The sequence below is a fragment of the Muscardinus avellanarius genome (genome assembly GCF_963383645.1).
Source record: "Muscardinus avellanarius genome assembly, chromosome: 1".
Lineage (NCBI taxonomy): Eukaryota > Metazoa > Chordata > Mammalia > Rodentia > Gliridae > Muscardinus > Muscardinus avellanarius.
This window is the reverse complement of record NC_137786.1, coordinates 23,183-45,632: the sequence shown is the minus strand read 5'-3', so window position 1 is coordinate 45,632 and position 22,450 is coordinate 23,183. Positions and strand designations below refer to the sequence as shown.

At 47.9% G+C, this 22,450-nt stretch overlaps 1 protein-coding gene across 1 annotated transcript; it reads right to left on the bottom strand.

The window, feature by feature from the left end:
- Positions 1–7,975: 7,975 nt before the first annotated feature.
- LRRC14B (leucine rich repeat containing 14B) lies at positions 7,976–11,129 on the bottom strand (the record flags this gene model as incomplete). The annotated part of the gene is made up of 2 exons (XM_080710145.1): positions 7,976–8,621; positions 10,243–11,129. 2 exons carry the CDS (start codon positions 11,127–11,129, stop codon positions 7,976–7,978), a joined length of 1,533 nt encoding a protein of 510 aa, XP_080566271.1.
- Between the last annotated feature and the right edge of the window lie 11,321 nt (positions 11,130–22,450).

Genomic DNA, 22,450 nt, shown 5'->3' with positions numbered 1-22,450 from the left:
ATATTGCCAGGCTGGTGTTGAATTCCTGGCTCAAGGGATCCTCCTTCCTCGGCCTCCTAAGTGCTGGGGTACAGGTGTGTTCCATTTGGTGGCACTCATCTGTTTGTATGTTTGCCTAAATAAGTTGTGTCCTCTTGAATTATTTTCTCTCTCTGTAAGTTGTCAGACAATATATAAAATGGCCTCACAGATGATAGTAGGAAGTAGTAATGTCATCAAGACTTTATTTTGTTTGAATGATCTCTCTTCAGGAGGATAACAGGTTCACAGCCAGCCTCAGCTACTTAGTGAGGCCCTCAGCAACTTAGACCCTGTTTCAAAATAAAGAATAAAAAATAGGGCTGGGGGATGTAGCTCGGAGATAGAATGCCCCTGGGTTCCAGCCCTTGTACCACAAGGGGAAAAAACAACAACAAAGAAAGAAAAAAAATCTCTTACCCATATTGGGAAAAAATACCAAGTTTCTTGTATCCAGTTAATACCCTAGTATTTGGTTGTTTTTGTGGTTTTTTTTTTTCAACTTTTGATTCTGTTTCTGTTGGGGTTTGGGATATGAGGGAGGTGTAATACCCTAGTATTTGTTAGGAGTTTAGCTTGTGTCTCTACTCAGCTGACATTATTTTGTAGCAGTGCTTTGAATCAAAAATACTTTCCATTTAGAAGCAATAATACCACTTCTTCTTTTGGTGTAGTTCTTTATTCTTTACAAATATTTTTACATATATTGTCTTACTTTTTGCCACAATCTAGGAAGTAGTACACAGGCACTTTACAAGCCCACTTCACACATCAGTGTGAATTGAGCTTTTGTGCACATCATTTTTGTAGACCTCACTCAAATTTTGTGAGCCAGAGTATAATAACACCATTGCGATCATCTGGGTGCTTGGCCTTCAAGACCACCACAGATTCTGTGACCTGCTGGAGGACCTCTGTGGACATGCACATAGTCATCTTCACAACTACAGTATTTACAGCGAGAGGTAAAATCAGAGGGCATAGGTGCGTGGCGAGTCCAGAGGGAACCAGGGTGAGTTTCCAAGAGTCCCTCCCTAGAGAGTCACATAGAGCAAGCTTCTCTCTTCCCGGCACCCTGATGGCACCTGGGCGTGCCCACCAGGGCACTTTGCACTGGGGCTGGTCAGGAGGCCACGCAGCACCTGGACTGTAACATGCCCAGCAGGGAAGCAGAGTGTGGCATGGACCATGCTGTGCTCACACGGTTTGGGCCTAGGAGCCATTTGTCAGTTGATGTTGAAAACCCTCCCAGAATCCAGGTTCCTGCCAGTGCTGTAAGTGGGCCTTTGGTCAGGACAGTCTCAGGCCTGTTTTGTGAACTTTTCTACACACCCCTCTTTTACCCAGGTGGAATCAAACTCAGGTACAGGAAAGGTAACCTGCCCAAATTGCATGGGTACCAGTGTTGGAGTTGGTCTAAGCTAGGCACTTTGATCCCACAATTGTTAGGAACCGTGTGGCTGCCTAACAATGGCCAAGGGGATCCATCTGTTTTCAGATCCTGGGTTTTTCCACCCCGCACCCAGCTTTCCATGTAGGAATAAGACAAACTATCAGACATACTCAGCTCATAGAAAACTGGAGTTCATGTCACACAATGGGTGACAGCCTCACATAATCTGTAATTTGAGGTTATCAGAACCATTGGAGCAAAGGTAGCAGCCTCAGCTGGAGCAAGCTGCTCCAGCCCCAGGTACTCTGCTTTGGATGGTTTGAAGCTTGTCCTAGTGGCCACTTGTAGTATCTCTCTGCTATATTGCCAGCAATTTATCTGAGGAAAAGTAATTTCCTCTGGTACATAGGGACAAAGAGTGCTCTATTTTCTGGTGCACATTGCTCCCTCAAAGAAATTGGGGCAGGTTCAGTTCTGTTAATCCACATTTGCCATATAACTTAGCGACCACTTAGTGCTTTTCTCTGTTGTCTTTAAAATGATGCCATGGTGGCGTATGCTTGTAATCCCCGCACTTGGGAGGCTGAGACAGGAGGATCACACAGGTTCCAAGCCAGCCTCAGCTACTTAGGCCCTCAGCAACTTAGTAAGACCCTGTTTCCAAATAAAATATAAAACAGGACTGGGAGTATAGCCTAGAGGCAGAAAGCTTCTCCTCCAATACCACCAATAAATAATAAATAAAATGAGGCCATCATGCCGGGCATGGTGGCACACACTTGTAATCCCAGCATTTAGGAGGCTGAGTCAGAAGGATCGTGGTTTGCAGACAGCCTGAGCTACTTAGGCCCTCCACAACTTAGTGAGACCTTGTTTCAAAATAAAGAATAAAAAAGAGGGCAGGGGGTTAAGCTCGGAGGTCAAATGCCCCTGGGTTCCATCCTCAGACTCGCTAAAATAAATAAAATGAAGCCATCAGGAGGAAATGTTTTGTAGATTCAGGGTGAATTGGTAAGCTACATACTTCTTTTCTAGAAGTGTTCAACATGCTTGCAGTTTGGCATTCAGCATGTAGGTAGGACATACCCATGTTCCTATTACACAAGTCAGTTTAGACACTGGCCCAGTACTGTAAAATGAGGACGAGTTTTCCATAGGAAATTACATCAGGACTCTTTGTGGGGTATGGCCACCTTCCACAAGTCTGCGTGTGATTTGCTGCTGTCCATCTTTTTTAATTGAATTCATTAGGTTCAAATATTTATATGGTGTTGTGGCCATTTAGTGACTTCACAGGTACCAAAGGATACACGGACACAGATTATAGTGGAACATTATTCAGCAAAGTGGTTTGAATGCACCAAAGGGCCGGGCATGGTGGTGCATGCCTGTTATCCCAGCATTTTGGAGGCTGAAATGGGAGGATCGCAGTTCGCAGACAGCCTCAGCTACTACTTAGACCCTTTGCAACTCAGTGAGACCCTGTTTCAAAAAAAAAAAAAAAAAAAAGAATAAAAATAACGCTGGGGATATAGCTTGGAGGTAGAATGCCCCTGGGTTCCATCCCCAGTACCACAAAATAAATGCACCAAAGGAAGGAACCCAAGTGTGCTTTGTGTGTAAAAGAAAGATCCCAGGGACCCCCCAGGGCCTCACACACTAAGCTGGCACAGGCTCTCCATTGAAGGTGTATCCTCATTTTTCCTTACCAAACCTCTGCATTTATCTCTGACCTGGGCCTTGTTGAAATTCTTTGCCAAGAAAGTCAGAGACCCTGCGGGCCCTGGGGTGAGTTTCCCTTCCCCAAACCCTGGATTCTTAACAGGATCGTCATCCTGTGACCAACCCACAAGGTGGAGATGACCTCCAGGCCTATGGAGCCCCAGCTCTGGAAGACCCTGGTGAGGCAGGTCCAAACTCTGGGGACAGGAGGATCGCCTTGCAGTCTATTTTCAGTTGAGCTGGGATATCAAATTGTGTGTGCAGTTACAGTGACTTAAAAATGGAAGAGCTTGGCAGGGCGTGGTGGCACAGGCTTGTAATCCCAGCACTCGGGAGGCGGAGATCAGAGGATCACGGTTTGCTGACAGCCTCAGCTACTTAGGGAGGCCCTTGGCAACTCAGCGAGACCCTGTTTCAAAAATAAAAAAGACAAAAAAAAAAAAGGACTAGGGGTATAGCTCAGAGGTAGAATGTTCCTGGTTTCCATCCCCAGTAATGCATTAAAAAAAAAAAAAAAAAAAAGGAAGGGCTTTGGGGGAGGGCTGGGTTTTGCTTTCTCATTTGGTTAATGCTGGCTGCTTTACCATGGAATGAAGTTGGAAGCATAGTCATTGGCCTAGATGTTGCAAATCTGAAATGTACAGTGACAGGAATTCTGTAGAGATGCCTTTTCCTCCTTGTTCAAGCTCAGATAAAGTTACACAATTCTTGCATATATATTTTATATGCATGTATATAGAATGGACTGGCAGATACAGTGTTAATTTCATGATGACAAGGAAATTATTACACAAACTTGCCAGTGATGAGGTTTTAGGGCAGGGAAGCACTTCCCCCAGAGAACCTGTGCTCTTAAAAGAGAAGTCAGGTCTAATTGAAATGTAAAACCATTTCTGTGTTGGGTTGCTTAAAAAGCCTGATTGCTTCACCGAGATCATCTTAAAGTAAGGGAAGAAAAGGCTTTCTAGCCGCTTCTGTTTTCATAGTTTCACCATGTAAAAGCAAATCTATAATAAATGCACCTGAACCCTAAGCCTGAGCTGTGATGTGTGCTTCAGGCAAGCAGCTGCCTTCTTTCTCTGGGTGGTCCCAGGCTGCGGGGATGAAGTCCTCATCTGGGCAGAGATGGGCTCGTGCCATCTGCCTGACCCATGAGAGTGGCTGGGCTTTGTGTGTTGGTGTCCAACAATAGTGTCCTTATTCTAGGCCTGACAATCACTATTTCTCAGTTGCAAGCAACTGGACTCCAGGACTCCAGTTACAAGCAACAGAAGTTGACTCACTCTAGCTTAGATATTTAAAAGGGGGATTTATTTTAAGCCTATCTCATGGTTTTCAAGGCAGAAATGGAGAAGGCAAGTCAACAAATAGCAAGAAATGGCATATAATCTGCTATCAGGACAGGGAGTAGTTGTCTCCTTGGAGGCCTGGGCTATAGGATGCTGGGGCACTTGAGTGGAAACTGAAAATCCAGAATTGCTGTGTGTGGGGGTGGGAGGGGTGGCTTTTGTTAACTTCACAGGACATCTTAAAGACAGGAAACAAAGACCTCCATAAGCCAGCTTCAGGGCCTGTGGCAGAAGCCTGAAGGCCCCTGTAGCTATGGAGGATGCTCTGGCAGGTAAAGGAGTTTGGGAAGCTCAGGGTCTGAGTTAGCCTGAGTCCTAGGTGGTGTGTTGGGCGAGTGAGCCTGAGTTGGAATCCCAGACAGGTAAGAGTTCTTCCTATCAGCTCAGGCAGCAGGGTGAGACCTGGGGATGCCTTGGTGGGCCCAGTCCAGCATGTGGCTAGGTGCTGGCAGGGCCTAAGGCAACAACATTAGTTGGCCAGAAGGTATCATGTTGGGTGCTCTTGCACCCAACTTCACCTTAATGTTCTGGCAAGATCACTGGGACTGAGCCCACCTGCTAGAATGTCCCTTTGAAGCTGGTCAGTGCCCAGCAGGCACAGAGTAAAGTGCTGGAGTGTCCTGGCAGCAGTAACCCAATGGGGTGGGATGTTGGGTCCTGCTGGAGAGGCCTTGACACTGTGGCATGGCTTGGGGGCTGCCCCTTGGTCCAGGACTGGCCTTGTTGGGTAGTGCCATGGGACAGGCCTTGGGACTGGCAGATGGGTGGGATGGCCGTGGACCTAGTGGCTACCATAGGACTTTTTTCCCTGGGGCTGCTGCAGGTGCCAATAGGTCATGGGATCCCAGGGTTGAGCAGGTGATGGCTGAGTAGAGCGCTGTTCAGGTCCTAATGAAATCGTCAGCAGTTGATGACAGACCCCAGCAGGCTGGTGTCCTGCACGGAGCGTCCACCGGGTCTGTGGAGACGGCCTTGGTCTCCAGGTGTGCAACCAGAAGTCCCTCCTGCTGGAGTCCTGACCTGTGGAGTCAGTTATAAAAGTAGGAAGGGCCACACTGCCTTCCTCTTGCAGGCTGGCCAGCAGGAAGCCCTGCTGTGTTCTTGGGAAACTGCAGAAACGAATGTTTCAGTGGAAGGCCTAGGAGTGCAAACAGGTGGGCCTCAGTGTCCCTGCCCAAGTAACCTGCCTGGCCCTGAGGTGATAGGGGACCCCAAAGCATCACCAGGAGTCGGCCCAGCTGCAGCCACCACATCTGCTCACTGGCTCTGATAAGCACACTCACGGCTGGATGCGTTCCTAATTCCTACCTGTGTGCCTTTGGGTGGGAATACAAAGTTCTGCAGTGGAGATGTTTACCATAAAAACATCAGGGTGCTTCTGGGCCCTGACGGCTGGCACAGGTCCCAAGGGGATGCAGGTGTGATGGATGCCTTTTGGGTGCTGACATGATGTGAGGCACAGGTCACTGGGACTCCTTTGAAGTCACACTGAGCCAAATGTCCCACAGCCTCTTGGCTTCTTTATAAGGGTGGGCTGCTGCCCAGGAAGGGCTTAGGGCTGGCATAGGGGGGGGGGTGCTGTCCAGAAGGTTTGCCATCGTCTTCACCCAGTACCAGAAGACATCTATGTGTCTGCCCTTGCCCCATCATAGGTCACATCCTGACCCTCTCTGTTCAGCTGCTGGCTCCACCACACAAGCTAGAGGACCTGGGCTGGATGCCCCAGTACAATAGTGCCAGTAGAGGTTGTGTCTGTAAATGAAACAAAAAACTCAGGCACTTAAGGCAGTGGAGCTACTCTGCTTTGTAATAGAATTTGAAAAAAAAATTACTTGGAAATTTTGCATGGTGCAAAATTTCTTTCCGAGAGCTTGCTGCAGTCATCAAACTCCATGGACCTGAAATATTCTAATACAATTTTGCCAGCATGAGCCTTTTCCTGTAAGATGTAGCTGAGCAAGCAAAGAGCAATTAAGGTGGTTGCAGGGTAAGTACAGAAAGGGAGAAGTCATCGTTCCCACCCCAGAGACATCTGCCTACTCAGGTGGCTGGTCATGTTGACCCAGGAAGAGGGTTACCCTCAGCAGGCAGACCCTGTGATGGCACTCACCCTGTGACCCACATCTGAGCTGCCCCCATGTTGTGTGGAGAGTGGCCAGAGATATACCTGAAGGCAGGGGCCACAGGTGCACCTGGGGGAGGGGCTACACACAGTGGAATCCCTTTTCAGACTCTCAGGTGGTCTGGGCCCAAGCTCTTGTTTCTGTCTTGAGGAAATATTTTGTGATCAGACTCTTAGATTCTTTTAAAAATTATGAATTGAACCGGGTTTGGTGGTGCACGCTTGTAATCCCAGCATTCGGAAGGCTGAGACCGGAGGATCGCTGTTCATGGACAGCCTCAGCTACTACTTAGTGAAGCCCTCTGCAACTCAGACCCTGTTTAAAAATAAAGAATAAAAAATAGGGCTGGGGATGTAGCTCAGAGGTAGAATGCCCCTGGGTTCCACCCCCAGTACCGCAAAAGGGGGGGGGGCTAGGAGTGTCGCTCAGAGGTAGAATTCCCCTGGATTCCATCCCCAATACTACACAAAAAAATTATGAATTGCAGTGAATCAAATGCTGCATCTGAGTAAACCATACTTGTTTTATTAGGACTACTCATTCTAATACCCAGCCCTTTGCACAGAGCAGACCTTGGTTGAAACCAGGTCCCGATGTGTCTTCTCCAGGTGGTAATTTAACATTCTAGGATCCACCAGGCACCAAGCCTCAAGCACTCTGAGGAGCAGGGGGCCAGACGGGGGCAGGAGCTTAGAGTATGGCAGCTCAGTGTAAAGTGAGACAGTGGGATCCTGAGAAACAGCCGGGCGTCCCTTAGCAATTCCATGCTCTAAACCTGCACCAGGCCTGCAGCTGAAGCCAGCACTCACTTGCTTGGTTACAAAAAGGGAGCACAGATCTACTGACAGCAACCAAAAGCTGCCCCCCACCCCTCGCATGCAAACAGGCCTCCTCTTGCAAATGTTGCAGCAGCAGACACACCCAGCAGGGTGTGCTAAGCCTCCTGCTGTACACACGGGTCTGGACAGCTTTTCACTTTGATTCTCAGTCCATAGTTCTTATGGGCTCCTCATTTTATGCATTCTCTGTAATGAGCTCTCCCCGTTCCTCCTTTCTCTGCTGTGGGGCTGTCAGCCCTGCTTCCACTGCAGCCTGCCCTGGCACCTGGAGTACTCCCCGCCCCTTGACACTTTCACCTGGGTGCTCTGTGTCTTCACCTCAGCTCTAGGATCCGGCTGTGCTGACATCCAGGGAAAGCAGGTTCCTCTCCTATGGCAACCAGCAGGCACACCTACGATTCTCACTAACAACTGCTTTCGGTGGTGATGCTGGTGAAGTGATGACTGTTGGGCCAAATCTCTGACCCAAGGCTGGCCGGAGGCTACCATGCAGGCTGAAGTACAAGACTGCCTTTGGCATGGTTCCAAGGTCTAATCCATTTGTTTTAGTGCCCTGGAAAAGTTTTCTAAAGCAGTTTTGAAAGCTTGCAGCAAGAAAGTACCAAGCTCGTTGCTGGTTTCCTGAATGTCTGAGTCGAAACTCCCGAAGAGGGGTGTGGAGGCCTGGATGTCCTCCCGATTGGCCCGCAGCAGCACTGCTTGCAGCTCCTGGGCAATCACGTTGTACTTCTGCTGGTCAAATTTGGACACAGCCAGCTCGTCCTGTGGGTAGGCAGTGCCCTCGGGGTAGCAGTCCTTGGGCACCGGGAACTCGATGCACCTCAGCTTGGGGAGCTCACAAAGTGAAACAAAGAGGCGCCTAAGGGCACGGGCAGACAGTGGGTTCCCAAGGAACTTGAACTCCTGTAGCTGGAGGCAGGGGCTCAGGCCCAGGATCAGCATGCCGACCTGGCTGTCTGCAATGCCACAGTCCTCCAGTGTCAGCACCCTCAGTGTCTGGGCAGCCTGACGCAGCAGCTTAAAGAAGGCTGAGGGGTACAGATGCACCAGATCGTGTCCACTGAGGTCTAGCACCTCCAGGTGGGTGGCGTGGGCACAGTCTGCCAAGAAGACCATATCTGCGTGGTTCAGGGCACAGTTGGCCAGGTCCAGTGCTCGCAGGGGGGTCCTAAGAGGGCTGTGCAGAAAACAGTACAGGTGAGAGCAGATCCCAGCTGAGCTGAGAGTTAAGATAGATGTGAAAATCCATTTGTTTATGCAGGCCACAAACTACATCCAGTGGAGCAAATCCAGATTACTATCTGATTTCATATAGTCTGCAAGCTGAAAATGACTTTGGATATATATAAATATGTTTTTTTAAATAGTTGAAAAATCAATAGAAGCCAGACGTGGTGGCACATGTTTGTAATCCCAGCATTTGGGAGGCCGAGACAGGAGGATCACGGTTCGTGAACAGTCTCAGCTACTGAGTGAGGCCCTTTGCAACTCAGTGAGACCCTGTTTCAAAATAAAGAATAAAAATAGGGCTGGGGGTGTAGCTCGGAGGTAGAATGCCCCTGGGTTCCATCCCCAGTACTGCAAAAAAAAAAAAAAAAAAAAAAGCCAAAAGAATAGTTTGTAAGACATGGGCCACATGGCCACATGAAATGAAAACATCTGTATCCATAAAGGCAGTTTATTGGAACACAGCTATGCTCCTCTGCTCACTAATTATCTATGGCTGCTAGGCCTGCTATGTGGTCAAGAATCAACTTTAGAGGAGCATATACGAGTCTCTGGGTTGTATCCCTAGCCACACACACACACACACACACACACACACACACACACCCCTTAACCCACAGGAACCTTTGTCTTCAGTGCCTAGAGGGGCAGATTTTGCCAAGAGCCCCTTTTGTGTTGCATAGAAATTTATACATGTGGTCCTGCCAAGAATGTTGGCTCAGAGAGTTGCTTCAGGAGCAGTGAAAGAATTAGCAAGAAGAAAAAAAAACCTCAATCAAATGACTATGAAGCCCACACAACTTTAGAGCTGGGAAGGGAACCCTAGAGACCCTGACCTGGTCTCCACATCCCTAAGTCACTAATTCTGACTTAGTTGGTATAGGAGGCATGGGGGAGAGGGGTTCTGGAATACCATCCACACCCAGGACTCATGAGAATACACACCCACCCTCCAAAGACCCTGGACCTGTCACCCTACCATCCTTGCTGAGGGAGGGAGGATGCATGTGTCTCTGCTCTGTCCCTCCCAACCTCCCCCGAGGCTGCCTCTCCACTGCCCACCCATGTCTGGCCCCACCTGCCTGAGAACCTGCCACTGGGATGGCACCCTTTACATGAGGCCCCCTACACCGTGTTCCTCCCTGGCTGCTTTCCCTCTGTCCAGGAGCACAGCTGCAGACCTCCTGTGAGTGACCCAGGAGGAGCACCCCCGCCCCATCTGGGGTAGAGCCTGAGCCACAGTCTCACTCCTGACCTGGGTGCTATCTGTAGTTGGGTGGTTTGTTATGCAACAGTAGGTAAAACTCTGGTTACTACTGCCTTTCGCTAGTTAGTGTGTTCTCTAGCTAACTGAAGATAGTCCTCGACTGCTTTCCGATGGCTCTAACTCAGGGTTACCCTGACCTTGTTCCTCTTCTGAGTTCCAACCAAAGCCATGGTAGGGAGGGATGAGCTGGTGACCTTGAGAGTACGCAGATCCCATCCTCATCCCATGGCGCCTCTCAGGCCTGCTCTGCTGAGGACCCAGAGTGCATGCCCATCCCCCCTCTGTCCTGTCACCTGAGACTCACCCAAGCAGTGTCTGGATCTTCCCAGTGAGTGTGGAGAAGGCCACATTCAGCTCAGTGAGCTGGGTCATCTGGCTGAGCTCCCAGGCGATGGAGGCAAGGAGGGAGTCCTCACCCCCAGGAGCTGGGGCGCAGGTGGGGGGCATGTCGAAGGCTTTGGTGGGCAGGGTGAGTGAGGCCAGCTGAGGGAAGCCCACCTGGGCCAGCAGCTGCTGCACATGGCTGGCATTGAGCCGCACGTTGTGCACCACCTCGAGCTTGCGCAGTACACCTGGCCTGGCCAGGCCCAGCACATGCAGGAGCTGCCCAGGGCTCAGGCTATCTGCCCTGAGTGAGGGGCAGCACACCTGCAGAGGGGCTGGGCCTGCCGGCTGCAGGGCCTGCACCACCACCTCAAAGCTGCCCTCGGTGACGAAGAGATCAACAAAGACCTGGATGGAGTGCCCAGCTGAGCAGGGTTCTGTCTGCAGCTTGCAGCAGGTCCTGGCTAGCAGTTCAGTGCGGCCCCACCTTCCCAGCGCCCTTCCACAGGGGCACCGCTGCACCTGGACGTCTCGTATGCCTGTGAGATCAGCCATCTGCAACCGGCGGCTCCCGCTCCTCAGCACGTGGTCAGCAAGGCCCCGCACACAGGCCTCCAGGCATGCTCTGCAGGCTCGGTCTCGCAGGTCCTCTGGGTGGTCAGCACTCGGCCCCAGCAGTCTGGCCAGTCGGAACTCCTCCAGCGGCCAATGCCCTAGCACTGCGCGGGTCACATCTGCCTGCTCCAGCAGGTAGCTGGCCTTGAACAGAAGCGGGTATATGTTGTGGGCCACACTGTCCAGGCTCTCCCGGGCCAGCTGGGGGTGGGACACAAGGGCTTCAGCAGAAATGAATCGGAGCGACCTCATTGTGCCCTCAGCCCAAGGCAGACAGCACTTTCCCCTCTGATTGTTTCAGAGCTGTTTGCCCTTCATGCCTATTTTTAGCTACTGCTGCTGGGAGCCTTGGCTTTGGGCAGAACATGGTGAGCCAGCCCTTCAGTCATCTGACAGTTATTTTGGTACTGGGGCACTTGCTTGGCCATGGAGAAGTCTGTACACCTCGTGGAACCCTGGTGAAAGCAGAGTGACTTGGCTCCAGGGCAGAATGGCCAAGGTCGGGTTCATGCAGGCAGCTGGAAGATGGATCACAACCAAGGAACCTGTCCCCAAGAAGTAGAGAATGAGGCCACAGCCTGAACCACCCCTGAGACCGCTGGAGTCACTTTGCTACAGTGGCTTTTGAGGGCCAGAGCCCTCCTTTGCCTTATACCTGGAAGTCAGGAACCTGGGGCCCGTGTTGAGGGAAGCACATCTGGCAACCATTTTCTGATTTTAAAGAAAGACAAATGATGTCCTTTCTCTGTTCCTCTGTTTTCCAGGTTGACTCAGGTTCATGGTACATGACAGGGAGAGACCTGTTTCCCAGAGAGCCTCCAGAGTGGAGCAGGCCACCCTGAAGATGCACTGTGGGCTGTAGTCGCTCTCAGCCCACACTAATGGGCATTGAGTGACTTGGTAGCTGAGCCCTGCCCTCCCAGCACCACCATTATCTGGGGCAGGATGGCACACCTGGCTCAAAGGTCCTGAGGCATGAGCTGAGAAAGAGGAGCCAGGAGCCAGGACAGGCACTCAGGGAGCCCCCAGCCCCACCATCTGACCCTCCATGGCTCCTTCCCTGTGAGCCTCAGCCAGTCTCCTGTACAGTTGGGAAAGGGATCATACTTCCATGGTGGAGCCCCAGGCAGCGCCAGGCAGGTGGTGTGTGTGCAGGGGCAGGTTTGTGATGGGACTTCACCTCTGTTACTGGAGAGTCGTGGAGCATGGCTATCCTTGGCCAGTGCATGGACCAGGCCAGGTCACAGGGCCACCCTCTCTCATTACACATGCAAATGACATCTCTGGACACACGGCCTATTTCCAAGGCCCAAAAAGAGACTTTGGAGGATATGGTAGAAAAACATGTTTCATTTACATTCTTAAAGTCTTTTTTTTTGCGGTACTGGGGTAGAACCCAGGGGCATTGTACCTCTGAGCTATACCCCAGCCCCATTTTTTAGTCTTTTTTTTGTGTGTGGTACTGGGGATGAAACTCAGGGGCCTTCTACTTCCGGGCTACACTCCCATACCTATTTTATATTTTATTTGGAAACAGTGTCTCACTAAATTGCTGAGAACCGAACCTGTGTGATCCTCCTGTCTCAGCCCCCCCAAGCACTGGGATTACAAGTGTGTGTGCCACCACGCCTGGCTAGTCTTTTTATTTTTTGAAACAGGGTCTCACTGAGTTGCAAAGGGCCTCACTACATAGCTGAGGCTGTTGGCAAACTGTGATCCTCCAGTCTCTGCCTCCCAAATGCTGGGATTACAAGCATGCACCACCACACCCAAAATTCCTAAAGCCTCGAACAAGTTGGCACTAGGACAAAGGGAACAGCTGGCAATTGCTGGGAGATCCCAAATGACTTCCTGCTTGGCCTCTGGAGGGTAGTGCTGGAACCCTCCTGTGGCCATTTGTGTCCACGGCCTGGGAGGTCAGGGGTAAACACGGCCCTAGGAGGGCTTGCCCAGCTCTGAGACATCTAGCGTGCCCCCTCGGCCAGAATGAGCCAGAGAGCAGGGCAGTAAGGGCATGGCAAGCCATGTAGGGAGGCTGGTGGAGGTCCTCACCCCCGAGCAGCTTGTGTGAGGAACCCTTGCTTAGGGTTGCATTTCCAGGCTTACACAAAAGTTTGGGTGGAGCTCCCTCAACTCTTGCTGACAGGCTCTCTGGAGGAGCCACATCTCACCAGATGGATCACAGCTGCCAAAAGAGCACTGTTGCTGGGTGTGGTGGCACACGCTTGTAATCCCAGCATTTGGGAGGCTGAGACCGGAGGATCGTGTTCACAGACAGCCTCAGCTACTACTTAGTGAGGCCCTTTGCAACTCAGTAAAACCCTCTTTCAAAATAGAGAATAAAAAAGGTAGGGCTAGGGATGTATCTCAGAGGTAGAATGCCCTTGGGTTCCATCCCCAGTACTGAAAAAAAAAAAAAAAAAAAAAAGCACTGTTGGGTCCCAGAGCCTCTCCCACTCTGTCTTCTGTGCCCAAGGTTGTGATACAGGCATGTCCAGCTGCCTGCCTGGCTTCTTGGACCAGGCTCCAGGACAGGGCAGCAGAAGCCAGAGCATGGCTGAGCTGCACATCTGGCTCCAAAGAGAACGGAGGCTCCTCCTATAGCACACGAGGTCCTACCAGTGGCACCTGGGCTGCTGCAGTGAGTCAGAGATGTTCATGGTTGTGAACTGGCCTCTGTTGAGCTGTGGCTGCAAGCCCCTTGTGAATGGTGAGAGAGGCAACTGGAAGGGACTCCGGGTGGGTGGGCAGGTGAGGCTCCTGACGGGCTCCTGAGGCTCAGAGCTCTTGATCACTGTGGAGGAAAAGTACTCCAGGACTAAATACTCCTTGGCCATAATGTGTAATACTCTCAGTATCTACTGAGTGTGGTGTGCTAGTATTTTGCTGAAGACTTTAGCATCAATTGATAAAGGATGTTGGTTTGTTTTCTTTACTTCTTTTTTAAAAATTTTTATTTTATTTTATTTTTTATTTGCGGGTATGGGGATGAAACCCAGGGGCATTTGACCTCTGAGCTACACCCCCTGCCCTATTTTTTATTCTTTATTTTGAAACTGGGTCTCACTGAGTTGCAGAAGGCCTCACTAAGTAGCTGAGGCTGTCCGCGAACCGCAATCCTCCAGTCTCAGCCTCCCATATGCTGGGATTACAAGCGTGCGCCACCACGCCCGGCTCTTTACTTCTAATGTCTCTGGTTTTGGTGTCAAGGTACTGCTGGCCTCACAGAATGAGGATGAAAATATTCCCCTTTCTGAAAATATCTTGAAAGGTTCAAAAAGGAGTGTTGTTGGCTCTTCTCTAAGTGTTTGCCAGAACTCACCAGTGAGGACATCAGACAAAGAGCCTTTCTTTACTGGGAATTTTTTTTTTTTCAGTACTAGGGATGGGATGGAACCCAGGGGCATTCAACCTCCAAGCTACACCCCCATCCCTATTTTTTATTCCTTATTTTGAAACAGGGTCTCATTAGTTGCAAAGGGCCTCACTAAGTAGTAGCTGAGGCTGTCCTCGAACCGGGATCCTCCCATCTCAGCCTCCCAAAAGCTGGGATTACAAGCATGCACCACCATGCCTGGCTACTGGGAATTTTTTTTTTTTTGGTGGTCCTGGGGTTCCTGGAAACCCTTCTAACTCTGGGATACACTCCTAGACACCTATTTTTCATATTTTTATTTGGAAACAGGGTCTCTTAAGCCAGCGAGGCTGGCTTCGAACCTGCGCAATCCTCCTGTCTCCGCCTCCCAAGCACAGGGATTACAAGCATGTGCCACCATGCCTAGCTACTGGGAAATTTCTAAAATTACTAATTATACCTCTTTACTAGCTGTAGGTCTATTCAGATTTTCTATTTTTTGAAATTCAGTTCTTTTTATAAAGTTTATTTTAGTGGTGCATGATAATTATATATTATAGTGAGATTCAAAGTTTTATATTCATATGGGTATATAGCATCACCTGGAGTGTTTCACTTTCTAGACAGGCAACCATTTAATCTAAGGTATCTAAAATATTCACAAGCTGGGTGTGGTGACACATGCTTGTAATCCCAGTACTCAGGAGGCCGAGACAGGAGGATAATGCAGGTTCAAAGCCAGCCTCAGCTACTAAGTGAAGCTCTCAGAAACTTAGACCCTGTTTTCAATTAAAAAATATAAAATAGGTCTGAGGGTGTAGCCTGGAGGTCGAAGGTTCTTGGGTTCTCTCCCCAGTACCACAAAAAAAGTAAAAAATAAAAAAAAATATTTACATAGAAGTGTTTATAATGCTCTCTTGCAATCCTCATTCTGAGGTATCAGTTGTGATGTCTCCATTTTCATTCCAGACTTTAGTAATTTGGATTTTCTCTTTTTCCTTAATCTACCTAGGATTGCTAACAGGTTTTTAATTTCTTCCTTCCTTCCTTCTCTCCCTCCCTGTGGTACTTGGGATTGAACCCAGAGGCATTCTACTTCTGAGCTATATCCCTAAGCACTTTATAAACTCTTTTTTTTTAATTGTAAAACAGGGTCTCACTAAATTGCTGAGACTGGCCTCAAACCTGCAATCTTCCTGTCTCAGCTTCCCAAGAACTGGGATTATAGGCCTGCACCACTGAACCCAGCGTGCTTCATATATTTTGATGGTCTCTGTCAGGTGTGTTATATCTTCTTGCTGCATTTAGCTTCATTAATATCTAGTGTCCTTGTCTCTGTTAAGTTTTTTTGTTTGAGTCTATTGTTTGATACTAGCATACCCCACCTGCTTTCTTTTGCCAGTGTTTGTGTCCACACTCTTGTACCTCTCACTGCTGACCTTCCTGAGCCCAGTTGGCCTGTGTGTGTTGCAGTATCTGTCTACCGTGTTAAATGTTCCTTGAGACCACTGACCTGACTTCCAGAATTAATTCACTCCAGTTAAGAGCCAGGAATGTTCATGCTTGTAATCCCAGTACTTGGGGGTATGAGACAGGAGGATTGCAGATTTGAAGCCAGCCTTGGCAACTTAGTAAGGCCTTCTTGCAACTTAATGAGACCCTGTTTCCAAATAAGAAATAAAATTGGGCCGGGGATATAACTTGGAGATACAATGCCTCTGGATTCAATCCTCAGTGCCAAGATGAATTAATAAATAGAAAATTAAAAACTAATGTACTCCAGTTAAACGCTTGTCTGGATGTGGGTCCTGGTTGGATACACAGCACCACTAGGGGCTGAGATGTGTGGAGGTACAGGAGCCCTCCACTCAGCATGTGTTCCAGAGACTGTCCTATGGCCAACAGCACTGAGTCTCTGCTGCCCCCCTGGCCAGGCTGTGCTCATTTTGAACATCCCTGTTAGAGAATTTTTTAATAAAAGTGTATAGAGGACAAGAAATAGTATTAGAACCAAGGTCTGTCTGCACCAGGCCCCATGAACCCTCTGACCTAATTATTCTGGACTTGGAGAGGTAGCTAAGGTGCATTTTAATTGATTAGTTTTGAGGGAGAGGACACAGCGCAGTGTGGGCACTCTGAGGAAAACTGAGTGGGGTGGGTGTGGAGGGCGTGACATAGAGCGGCCCTCAGGGAGAGCTCAGGGAGGAAGAGAGGAAGGAGCCATGGTAGGAATCATGGTAAAGAAGACCCCAGTCAGAACAAAAGCAGCACAGAGGCCCCACAGTAGGAACATCTTGGGAGTGTTTTATGCAGAACAAGGCTGATCTCAGGAGGTTAGTGGCCAGACTAGAATGGTGTTTAGGGCAAAGGAAGATGCCATTAGCATTAAGGGTCGGGAGATTCGTGTGCTTTCGAAGCAGCTCCAGGTCACCTGAGTGCCTGCCAGTCATGTCTTGACAAGTGTACATTAGGAGACCTCATCCAGATATCTCAGCAATAGAAATCCATTGCTCTAACTTCCAGAACAAATGCACAGCAAGAAGAAATGAAGCGTGACTTAGTTTCTTCCAGAGTGCCTGTCACTCCATTTCTGGGTGTCTCCTGTCCTGAAGGCACATGGTGTGGAGGTTGGTTTTCCTGTGGCAAGTGAGGACTCGTCAGGTGTGTGGCGTGTGCCACATACTAGTGATCCCAGTAATTGGGAGGCTGAGACAGGATCAGTGGTTTGAGGACAGCCTCACCAGGTAGGGAAACTCTTCAACCTAGTGAGACCCTGTTTCAAAATTCAAGAAAAAAAAATTGGCTGCTGCTGCTGCTCAGAGTTCGAATGCTCCAGGATTCAATCCTCATAACCACAGAAAAGGGGAACTCTGAGTGAACCCCACGCATTGCAGAAGGATCATGGAGTAACAGTGGCCACTGTCTTGGCCAGTCCCTTGACTCTCCTCTTGGCCCTGGACTTGGATGCCTTGAATAAGTTCTCTCTGCCAACTGGAGCTGGATGCCTCCTTCCTCCCTGCGGCCTTGCTAAGTAATGCTTGCTCAGGGCCACCTCCCTGTCCTAACCAACCCTGCCCCTCACAAGTTTCTTTTGACCCACAACCCTGCAGTTGATGCCTGCAGCTGCTCCAGAGCTCCTGGCAGCCTTGTGTGAAGGGATTTCTCCACCTCCTTCCACTGCGCCAAGTCACTATGAGGGTCCAGTGTTACAGGCCATTTCGCCCTTCTTGAACACCAGGAAGGAGAAAAAGAACATCTTTCACAGGCAGGGAGAGAAAATCTGTAAATGGTGGGAGGCAAGGCCAGTGCAGTGACTGAGGTAAATTAGGTAGGGAGCCCCCCCCCCCCCCAAGGCCAAGCATGGCGGCAAGGCAGCTTCTGGGAGACTGAGACAGGAAGGTCATGAGTTCAAAGACAGGACATAGAACTTAGCAAGGCCCTGTTTTAAGGTAAACAGTTTAAAGGGCTGCAGCTCAGTGTTCAATCCCTAAAATCACCAGAAGAAGGGCCAGGGAGGGGTCGCGTCCCCTCCCCTTCCCTCTGCTCCTGACAGTCAGGGCTGCATCAGAGCGCTGGAGGCCTGCACCCTCCCTTGGAGTGAGCATCCCTTGGTGTGGGCTGCTGCCATGGCCTTGACCGACTTTCTAGATCAAGCACAAGTACCTTTAGGTTCTGGCTGGATATGTCCACTAAGAAGGACCCTCAGGTGTGTTTCTGAAGCGGGTTATAGTCTACTTAGACAGTAAGCAGAGTGCTATTGAATCCTGGGAGTGAGGTGTAAGCACGACTTAGGCAAAGAGACCTTAGAGACACCGTGCACGCTGCCAAAAGGGATAACATTCTCTTTTCTTTGCCGGTCTGGCAGTGGAACCCGGGGCATTTGACCTCCGAGCTGCACCCCCTTTGCCATTTTTTATTTTTAATTTGAAACAGGGTCTCACTGAGTTGCAGAGGGCCTCACTAAGTAGCTGAGGCTCTTTGTGAACCGCGTTCCTCCGTCTCAGCCTCCCGAATGCTGGGATGACAAGCGTGCGCCACCACGCCTGGCTGGATAACATTCTCTTACTTGTGCGCTAGAATGTGACTTTCCAAATATTGGACAGGAATAGTAACTGCCTGCTTTATAAAGTGCCCATTAGCCAGGCGTGGTGGCCACACTTGTAAAACCTGCGTGCTTGGGAGGCAGAGACAGGAGGATCCTGCAGGTTCGAAGCTAGCCCCCCTGGCTTAAGAGACCATGTTTCCAAATACAAAGTATAAAATAGGTCTGGGAGTGTAGCCCGGAGGTAGAAGGGTTTCCAGGAACCCCAGTACCACCAAAAGAAAAAAAAACAACAAAAAATAAATAGGCCAGGGCTATGGCTTGGAGGTAGAGCACTCCTGAGTTCAGTCCCCAATAGCACACATGCACGGTTGTACTACACACAATCATACACTGCATGGTTTATTACTTTACCCAACCCAGATGTGCAGTGCCAGTCAGTTCTCTGAAGAACAAGTGCGTTTACACAATAGGATGGGAGAATTTCTTTGTCCCCCTTCCTTCTTCCTCCCAGGAAGCAAAAGGAGCATCAGGTAAGATAACATACTTTCCTTCACACTTAGTAACTTCTGTCCCCCTTTGGCTTTACCTGTGCAGTTTCCATCAACTGAGGAGACCTGGGTATTGTGTCTATAGGGAGAACCAGCAATTTCAAATGGCATTTCCCTTTGTGGCCGCATAGGAAGATTTAGTCTTAATTTTGAAACTGGGTCTCACTGAGATGCAGAGGGCCTCGCTAAGTAGTTGAGTCTGGCCTCAAACCATGATCCTCCCAACTCAGCTCACAAATGCTGGAATGACGAGCATGCACCACCATGCCCGGGTTCATGCTGATGTCTAGCCTCGGCCAGTCCAGGGGTCTTGAAGGAGATGTAGGTTCAGAAAAATTGAAGAATGAGAAACCTTGTGTTTAGTACAGAGAGAAGGCATCTCTCTGCCTGTGCCCTAGAATATGCTTTATTTGTACATTGATAAAAACAGATGACAGCAAGCCACGTCATACATATTTTGTTTTACATTTGGTATTTTTATTAACCTAAATTTCAAAAAGCAGTCACCCTTAAAACCATCTATTTTTTCTGTTCTATTTTTCATTTAAATCTGTTAGGAGGTGACCTACAAAACTTATTCTCATCTATAATCATTTAAAACTTTTACTTACCTATGTTTAACCTATGACCTTATGTCATAAATGATGAACTGCAACTCACTTTTATTCTCTATCTTTTTTTTGTTTGCCTCTAGATGATTATATTTGTCATAAATGATGAACTGCAACTCACTTTTATTCTCTATCTTTTTTTTGTTTGCCTCTAGATGATTTTATTTTTTTATTTTTTATTTTTGGTTTATTTATTTATTTATTTATTTTTTTATTGGTGCACTGTATTCATACATCATAGTAGGATACATACTTTTGTAGACATACATGCACACTTTTCCCAGTCAGCCCCCACCCAATCCCCACCCCATTCTCTCCTTATCCCTCACTCCAATGCTTGGCTTAGTAGTTGACATCTAGTATTATGGCAATTTATCTAAAATTAAAAATGACAATCTCACATAATGGTTTCATTTGTCTGATACCAAGCTTTTGATGACTTAAAGATAACATTTCAATATTTCTTTTTGCTTTCTTTCTTACCAGAGAATATTTTTTTCTATTTTTTAGGTGAAACTATGATATATTTATATATTTATTTTTCAGAAAAAAATCTATCCTAATATGGAATATGGACTCTAGGTACCCAAAACGATCTTGAAAAAGAACAAAGCTAGAAGATATATATTTTCTGATTTCAAACCATATAAAGCTACAATAATTGAAACAGTGTAGTACTATTCTAAAGGCAGATATATAAACCATTGGAGTTAAATAAAAGCCTAGAGCTAAATTCTTCCCTATATTGTCAAGTTATTTTTGACAAGGTTTCCACGAACATTTGGTGGTAGAAATAATAATCTTTTAACTAAATATTGTTAAAAATAATAATTACATGGAAAAGAATAAAATTGGACCCTTACCTAATCCCATATACAAATATTAACTCAAAATAGATAATAGACCTAAATATAAATCTTAAGACTATAAACTTTTAGGAGAAAACCTGGGTCATAAAACCTCACAACATTGAAATTGGCAGTGATTTCTTGGTTATGATTTCAATGGCACAGGCAACAGAGGAGTATACAAACTCCCTAAAAAATAAAAAAAAATATTGTATATCCAAAGACAATGTAAACAGAGTTAACAGTTACTAATAGAATGGGATAAAATATTTCCAAATGCTATATCTGAAGGTATATTAATGTTCCAACTAGAAATCCTAGAAATTAACAACAATAAAGGCAAACAATACCCTTTAGAGATAGGTAAAAGACTAACATAAATAATGAATCTCCACAGATAACCAATCTTAGTTGTCTGTTGGATAGAAAATCTTGTTTCTCTAGTTCTGGAGTGTGTTACCTATTTCTTCTTTGTAGTTAATCTCTTTGAGTATTTTCTCTAGTGCTGGTTTTGAAGACATAAATTCCTTCAGTTTCTGTTTGTCATGGAAGCTTCTTATTTCTCTATCTAATTTGATAGAAAGTTTTGCTGGGTAGGAAATTTTTGGCTGGAAGTTGTTTTCTTTCAGAATTGGGAATATGTTACTCCAAGCCCTTCTGGCTCTCATAACTTGGTTTGGGAAGTCTGGAGTGATTCTAATTGGTTTGCCTCTGAATGTCACTTGGCCCTTTGCTTTTGTTGCCTTTAAGATTCTCTGCTTGGCTTCCACATTGGTCATTTTGACAATTATGTGGCATGGGGATCCTCTTCTCCGATCCTGTCTAAAGGGAGTTCTATAAGTTTCCTGGACCTTTGTATCAACCTCTTGCTCTATGTTTGGAAAATTTTCTGCTATTACTTCCTTGAAGAGATTGTTGATCCCTTTGGTTTCACTTTCTTTTCCCTCCTCTATTCCAATTATTCTTAGGTTAGCTCTCTTAAAATGGGCCCATATTTCTTCAATATCAGATTCCTGCTGTCGGATATTTTTTTCTAGATTAGAAACTATGAGTTCATTTTTGGATTGCTCATCTTCTAAGAGAGCGAGATTCTGTTCTCCATGTGGTGTAATCGGTTGTTTGTGCTTTGAATTGAGGCCTTTACTTCATTAATTGCATCCTTTATCTCTTTTTGGCTCTCTCTGAGTTCTTTTCGAAGCACCTCTATTATTTCTACAGTTATTTTCCTGATTTGATCTTCTAGAAATCTCTGATTTTCTGTTTTATGGGGTTCTGATATTGTGGGGTTGTGGGCATTAATTGCTCCAGTATTATTTCTCTTTCCCATGATTTCGGATGTTTGTGCCTTCTCTGGGTTCTTCCCTTGGGTCACTATGACTTCCCTTAAGGTGTTCTGGATCTTGAGTCAGTAGTATCTCAGACCCCACTACTCCTTTACTGGGTTGTATCACAGAGTCTCCGACCCAGAGCGTCAATAGAGGCTGCTTTAGACTGTGGGGGGTGCCAGGTTGCACGTTCTCCTATGGTGTGATATCTCTGCCACCGCCACTCCCTCACTGGGTCAAGTCCCAGGAGGCCCAATACTGCGATTTCTCCTCTGTGGCCCGCAATTTGACTCACTGTTCTTGAGTACGCAGATGTAGCTGTACTGGACTCGGTGAATTCACTGCTGCTGCCGCTGCCGGTGGCAATATGGCGCCTCTGCCACGCCCTCGGCCATGAGGCTGGCATATTTTTTCTTCTCTGGTTTTGATTTCCACTCTGAATCCCTGCAGCGTGTGCTGAGCTCAGCCACTGGGAGCTTTAAATGCTGTCTGCGCCGAAAGATCCCGCCTGGCTGTTCCGCAGCGGCTCACCTGGCTTGCTGTAGCCGTTCGTTGAGTTCGCCGCTGCTGCCGGCAGTATGGCGCTGCTGCCGCGTCCTCGGGCGCGTGTGTCTCCTCTGTGGCCCTGAGCTCTGTTCTCAGTCCGCTTTCTCTCTGGAGCCTGGTGGTTTTTTTTGTTTTTCTGGTGATGGTGTTTTCTGGCTATGAAAGGCGCTGATTTTGTGGTAATGGAGATTGGTTGTTAGCGGGACTCTTAAGCCCCGCTTTTCTCGGTCGCCATCTTCCCGGAAGTCCCTGTTAACTTAATCTTAACCACCAAACCTACACTGAACTTATTCTA